The following is a 7,588-nucleotide window of genomic DNA, read 5'->3' on the forward strand; positions in this document are numbered from 1 at the left end:
GATTGGCCACTGTTGGAAACAGGATGCTGGGCTCGATGGACCTTTGGTCTTTCCCAGTATGGCAGTACTTATGTACTTATGAAAATAGTCCATCAAAAGCAGTTGCAAATATCACTTTGTCTAAGGTCTTTGTGTATTTCTTAACAACTGTTTCAATGATTCATAAAGTATTTTGTATGTATCTTGACCAGACACATTTATGGACCTGCGCTACTTCTGAAATAGCACTTTAAATTGCGTGCGCAAATTTAGGCACGTGCCTAATTTCCCCATGCAACTTCATTGATTAGCGAGCCAATTAGCACTAATAACTGTGCCCTAATGTAACCCTAAGGGGTTATAATGGAATTTTTAATAAATAAATAAAATTACCTGAGTTGTCCCAGAGTTCCGTTGTGGCCAGCAGCGCAGGTCCTTGGAATTTGCTGAGAGCTGAGCTTCTGTTGGCTTTAGCAACAGCCTTGCTGACAGTTACAGAGAGGCTCTCTGTCTGTTGGAGTGAAAGGATGTGCTGAGCTGAGTGTTCATGATCGAGAAGTTAAAAGCCAGGCTAAAAAATGTTTTAATTAAGTATAAGGTGTCTGTGATGCAGTGCCGTAGAGAGGGCGGCTGACACCCGGGGCGGGTCGCAGCTGCGCACCCCCCCCCCCCCCCGGGTGCAGCATGGCGCCCCCCCTCGGCGCGCCCCCCCCTCCAGCACGCCCCCTCCAGCGCGCCCCCTCCCCCTGGAGCGCATTCTTACTTAGTTTAGAAGCAAGGGGCGGGCGGGAGGGCCGATCCGCCCCCGAGTCCACGTCGCTGGGAGCTGCGTCGGCTCCATTGGTTCCTTGCTCTCTCTGCCCCGGAACAGGAAGTAACCTGTTCCGGGGCAGAGGGAGCAAGGAACCAACGGAGACGACACCCCCCCCCCCAGCGGCGTGCACCCAGAGCGGACCGCCCCACCGCTCCCCCCTTCCTACGCCACTGCTGTGAAGAATATGTAACTTTGGATTCAGTGACAAAGAGAGGATTTCTGTCTGTTTGTGTGAGAGAGGAGGTGACTGGTATATTGATTGTGCTTCAGAGAGAGAAAGTAAGTTAATAGAGGTGGTTTTCAAAATAGTTTAAAAGGGGAAGTAGGAGAAACTCTGTTACTATACTGGTTATGTTACTCAGAAATGTAAGTGATTAAGTTTGGCACTAATTAACATAGTTTAAAAAGGGGAGTAGAGTTTTGAGATAAAATAGCTGTGCTGTATCAAAAGTTAAAGGAGTATTTGCCCGATTCTGGTTTGGGTGAGGGAATACTGGTTTTGTTTCTTTCAAAGAAAATCAGTCTTTTTAAAAGAAGAGCTGAAGCGTTTGATATGAGAGGTAGTGCTGTCTGATTGTGTGCTTGGGATTGAAAGAGATAAAAATTGGTTTTAAGGAGGAATCCAAGATGGCGTTTGGGAAGGTCGCATGAACACTAGCTCCTGCTGCCCTTCGCGAAATTGCAAGCGGAAAACTTACCTATTTTACAATGGGTAAGAGAAAGGGGAAGCTTGGAACACCCTGCTCCACGGGCCAGGCGAATCCCCCTGCCGCTCGTCAGACGACGCTAGAGCAGTCGGGTCTAGTTGTTCAGAGGATTCAAGCCGGTGCTTCGAGCGGTCCAACGGAGATCGTGGACCTTAGTGCAGAGAGAGTGACATTGAGCCCCCCTCTGAGGATAACCCCCCTGAGGCCCGGAGGAATCTTGTTGGCGACGGAGAACCAGCCGATGGTGGTGTCCGGAAGTGTGACCCCTGCGGTTGGCAGTGGAGACCCCATTGCTACTTCGTCTCCGATTGGAACACCATTGCAGGCAGGCTTGAAGCTGAAGGCCTCTCAGCCTGTACTGAACCGGGACGAAACCTCTGTGGGAAATCGGGAGATAGTGAAACCAGCGGTTATCACCATGGACTCCATCTGGGAAGTAATTCAAGGGCTAAACGCCACGCTACTCCAGGTAGCAGGTTCTTTGGAGAAGTTGTCACAGGCTCAGTTTGAGATATCCGGTAAGGTGACTGAGCAAACATCTAGGGTGGACTCCATCGAAACTGAGGTAAACTCCAATAAAAACTTTATTCAAGCCATAATGAAAGATAATAATGCTCAAAGAAAAAAAATTGAATATATAGAGAACCAGCAGAGGAGAAATAATCTTCGGTTTTTGAATTTCCCTAAGTCCCCTTTAATCCCAGCCAAAGAGATGTTGAAAAAGTATTTTATTGAAATTCTGGGGATTCCCTCAGAAGCTTTTCCTCCTTTGACTCGAGTTCTTTACATCTCTGGGGCAGGAAAGGGGACTATACCATCTCCTCAGCTAAATTTAACTCAGTTCCTGGAAAACTCAATGGAGGTTATCACAGAGAGGACGACACTGCTGGTAGCTTTTGCTCTGGAACTGGACCGTAATAATATTTTTAGGTTGTTTTTTCGCCATATTTCCACACCTTTTCTGGGTTCGAAAATTCAGGTTTTTCCTGATCTCTCTCGAGAGACACAAAGAAAAAGGAAAGATTTTCTACTATTAAAGGCAACAGTCCTACAATTAGGTGGGACCTTTAATCTTAAGTTTCCATGTAAATGTTATATTTCCTTACAATCCACTAATTATATTTTTTTCGAACCTGGAAAACTTAAAATATTTATAGCTAGTAAGGAGTAATCTGGCGTTAACTTGAATTGTATTTATCGGCTGCCCTGACTTGGGTCCTTGCCCTTTCCTGATTAAGATTTATTTGTATTTTGGTAGATTGAGGTGGGTTACCACTTCATTTTTGGTGCTTATACATGTACCTATATCTTGGATCAATAATTTGTGGTCTAATATAATATATTGTTTTTTTCCTTTTCTTTTCCTCTTCTGATATATGTCTATGAAAATTTGACTTTTGTAATGCCATTTATGTTTATGATATAAATGTAATGAAAAATCAATAAATAAATAAGTGAAAAAAAAATTGGTTTTAAGTTGTTGTAAAAGAAGTAACATTACCAGATAGTACAGTTATAACTCTGATATGAGGGAGTCACTGTACTAGAGAGAGTGAGGTGACAAAAACAGAATATATCTTATAAAAAAAACTTGTTGGAAAAAAAAACATTAAAAGAATAGTTGAAGTAAGTTTTAATGTATGGAAAGTGAGACTGAGTCTCTGTACTAATGGTGACGTTCCATGCTACCTGTGTATGATTAAATGATTAGACGGGAATAGAATCTTCACATTGATTTGATGGCAGTGCTGTTTTAATGCCATAAAAGGCCTGTCACTTGTGCAAGAAAAGCAATTGCAGTGAATGAAATTGAATTTATGAGAGAAGAATGGATTTCTGATAACTCAAAAATGAGAAAGGCTGACTCACGTGACTTAATGAAGGTCTGAAAAATAAAATGGTAAATGGGATGTTCATGAAGTTTCATTGAAATAGTACATGTTTCTCCTAAAGCTCTTACTAGATTAGGGCAAAAACAGTAAAGTTTAGGCTTCGAAGTAAGGATTCGTTTGATTAATTTTGTTTTTATTAGTTCATAGGCCCAAAAATGTGTTAATAAAATATTAAAAGTCACTAGAGAAAGATAAAGTTCACTGAAAGTTATAAGGAGACAGGGTTTTGCTTCCAATTTATTTATTTTAAGTGAGGTGTAGGAGGAAGAAAGACATTGTGAAGACCGATCGCTGGAGTCTCTTTGTATGGGCTCCCACACAAGAAAGAATTCGTCTTAATTGATTTCAAAGAAGATTTCAACACAGCCAAATAACATATTTAAAGAGAACTCTGTTTAAATTAACCTGGATAAAGACAGAACATAATGAAATACTTACCCGAGTACCTGTTGAGGTTCTTTGAGAGATTCCTGTGAACATAAAAAGAATGCGCACAAAGATTCAAACTCTTGCAACATATTACAAGAAGAAAGATAAAAAGAAGTTGAAATTGTTAAACAAATGCTGGGGATATTAGTAGGTAAAAGTAAACTTATCTGATGTTGTTTTTTTCTTGTTTCTTTTTCTTACACTGGGAGGGGCGGTAACTGTGTTAAGAAAAACAAAATAAACATTGTGGTAACTTTATATTTAAGATATTTATGTATAGTTATTAAAGTGTTTTAAAATAACGAAGAAGTAAATTCCAAAGTTAAATATTTAACATTAGTTATATAAGTACATAACTATAGCCATACTGGGAAAGAGCAGAGTTCCATCGAGCCCAGCATCCTGTTTCCAACAGTGGACAATCCAGGTCACAAATACCTGGCAAGATCCCCAAAATGTACAAAACATTTTATACAGCTTATCCCAGAAATAGTGGATTTTCCTCAAGTCCATTTAATAACGGTCTATGGACTTTTCCTTTACCACATTCTCTGGCAATGAATTCCAGAGTTTAATTACACGAGTGAAGAAAAATTTTCTCCGATTCGTTTTAAATTTATTACATTGTAGCTTCATCGCATGCCCACTAGTCCTAGTATTTTTGGAAAGCGTGAACAGACGCTTCACATCTACCCATTCAACTCTACTCATTATTTTATATACCTCTATCATATCTCCCCTCAGCCGCTTTTCTCCAAGCTGAAGAGCCCTAGCCGCTTTAGCCTTTCCTCATAGGGAAGTTGTCCCATTCCATTTATCATTTTTGTTGCCCTTCTCTGCACCTTTTCTAATTCCACTATATCTTTTTTGAGATGCAACGACCATAATTGAACACAATATTCGAGGTGCGGTCGCACCATGGAGCCATACAAAGGCATTATAACATCCTCATTTTTGTTTTCCATTACTTTCCTAATAATACCTAACATTCTATTTGCTTTCTTAGCCGCAGCAGCACACTGAGCAGAAGGTTTCAATGTATCATCAACAACGACACCTAGATCCCTTTCTTGGTCTGTGATTCCTAACGTGGAACCTTGCATGACATAGCTATAATTCGGGTTCCTCTTTCCCCACATGCATCACTTTGCACTTGCTCACATTAAACGTCATCTGCCATTTAGACACCCAGTCTCCCAGTCTCGTAAGTTCCTCTTGTAATTTTTCACAATCATCCCACGATTTAACGACTTTGAATAACTTTGTATCATCAGCACATTTAATTACCTCATTAGTTACTCCCATCTCTAGGTCATTTATAAATATGTTAAAAAGCAGCGGTCCCAGCACAGACCCCTGGGGAACCTCACTAACTACCCTTCTCCATTGAGAATACTGACCATTTAACCCTACTCTCTCTTTTCTTTTAACCAGTCTTTAATCCACAATAGAACACTACCTCCTATCCCATGACTCTGGAGTCTTTCATGAGGTACTTTGTCAAACGCCTTCTGAAAATCCAGATATACAATATCAACCGGCTCACCTTTATCCACATGTTTGTTCACCCCTTCAAAGAAATGTAGTAGATTGGTGAGGCAAGATTTCCCTTCACTAAATCCATGTTGACTTTGACTCATTAATCCATGCTTTTGAATATGCTCTGTAATTTTGTTCTTAATAATAGTCTCTACCATTTTGCCCGGCACCGACTTCAGACTCACCGGTCTATAATTTCCCAGATCTCCTCTGGAACCTTTTTTAAAAATTGGCGTTACATTGGCCATCCTCCAATCTTCTGGTACCATGCTCGATTTTAAGGATAAATTACATATTTCTAACAATAGCTCTGCAAGCTCATTTTTCAGTTCTTTCAGTACTCTGGGAAGAATACCATCCGGTCCAGGAGATTTACTACTCTTCAGTTTGTAGAACTGCCCCATTACAGCCTCCAGATTTACAGAGAATTCATTAAGTTTCTCTGACTCATCAGCTTTGAATACCATTTCCGGCACCAGTATCCCACCCAAATCTTCCTCGGTGAAGACTGAAGCAAAGAATTAATTTAATCTCTCCGCTACGGCTTTTTCTTCCCTAATCGCCCCTTTTACTCCTCGGTCATCTAGCGGTCCATAGTCAAGGTTCAGCACAAGGCAGTGGTCCATGAGCCACTGGGCAATTGCAAACAGAGATGAACAGGCAGCACATCCAGGATTAAGATTACTAACCTTATAGAGCAGTAAAATATCATCAACATATATATGAAAAGAGAATGAGTTCTTTGCTTAAATGTCTGATATCCATATCCTCTGTATCATCGGGATCTCATATATATTGCAAAATAAATATTATTCATTCATTTCCAATATTTTTCTTTTTTTTAATATACCAACAGATCACGAACATGGAAACCGTAAAGAAAGAGAATAAGACATCCGCTACGGGATTCGTCATTTTGGGCTTCTCTAACCAGTCTCACCTGCATGTCTTCATTTATGTAATAAGTTTACCAGCCTATGTTATCTCTATGCTGGGAAATGTTGGGTTCTTAATATTAATGTTCTCTGACCATCATCTCCACAAACCCATGTACTTCTTCCTCAGCAACTTGTCCTTTGTAGATATTTGGAGCACAACAGTCACTGTCTCTACAATGCTCCAAAGCCTTTTCAAAGGGAAAACCTTTATTTCCTTTTCTTTATGTATGACACAGCTTTACCTGTTCCTTATTGCTGTAAGCACAGAATTCTGGCTTCTCACAGCCATGGCTTATGATCGTTTTGCAGCAATATGTAAACCTCTACATTACCCACTCCTCATGAACAAAAGGAACTGCGTTTTACTTGCAGCTTCCTCCTGGATAACTGGTTTTGTGGATATGATTTCTGTAGTAGATTTTATATCCCATTACTCTTTTTGTGGCTCTAATGAGATTAACCATTTCTATTGTGACCCCAATGCACTGGTAAAACTCTCATGCAGTGATACACACAACTTTGAAATACTACTGCTTGCTGAAGGGGTTTTTGTGGCTATCACCCCCTTTCTATTTACCCTTTCATCCTATGCCTTTATTATTTCCAACATACTGAAAATCACCTCTTCTGAAGGAAGACGCAAGGCCTTTTCCACCTGCTCCTCCCACCTCACTGTTGTTGTTCTGTTTTATGGCACTATTATATGTATCTACATGAGACCAAGTTCAATGTTTTCACCAGATCAAGATAAAATGTTTGCCCTTCTTTACACAGTATTCATTCCTATGCTAAACCCCTTAATTTATAGCATGAGAAACAAGGAAGTAAAAAATGCACTGAAAAATTTCATCTTCAAAAAGCAATATGAATGAAAACAAAATAGTATCATTGCTATCTGAAACTTCACCAGGAATCAATAATCTTGATTTTTTTCTGTTACTATAAAGTTAACAAATGTTAAAGATTCCTTGTATTATTGCTTTATTTATTATTATTAAATCATTGATCATGATGAACGCAGCTAGATGTACTATTGCACTCATTTTCAGACATCCTATATAATAATTCTCACCTCCAACATTCTAAAGTAGATGCCTGTGTCCGTGGCTCCTGGAGTTGCTGAGCTAGGCTCTATAGCCAGGCTGACGTCACTCACAGCTGATTACCAGGCAGGGGGAGGAGTAGGAAAACACACGGAGCAACTTGCTCCACATGTTTCCCTACTCCTCCCCCTGCCTCGGAATCAGCTGTGAGTGACGTCAGCCTGGCTACGGAGCCTAGCTCTGTAAC

General features: G+C 40.4%; 1 protein-coding gene across 1 annotated transcript; it reads left to right on the plus strand.

The window, feature by feature from the left end:
• Positions 1-1,501: 1,501 nt before the first annotated feature.
• On the plus strand, positions 1,502-7,365 carry LOC115458206 (olfactory receptor 13F1-like; the record flags this gene model as incomplete). Its single annotated transcript, XM_030188067.1, has 3 exons — positions 1,502-2,065; positions 6,217-7,157; positions 7,338-7,365. Coding segments are annotated over exons 1-3 (1,533 nt in total), but the record flags the coding sequence as incomplete, so codon positions are not given.
• Positions 7,366-7,588: the final 223 nt, after the last annotated feature.

The sequence above is a fragment of the Microcaecilia unicolor genome, chromosome 14 (genome assembly GCF_901765095.1).
Source record: "Microcaecilia unicolor chromosome 14, aMicUni1.1, whole genome shotgun sequence".
NCBI classification, from domain to species: Eukaryota; Metazoa; Chordata; class Amphibia; order Gymnophiona; family Siphonopidae; genus Microcaecilia; species Microcaecilia unicolor.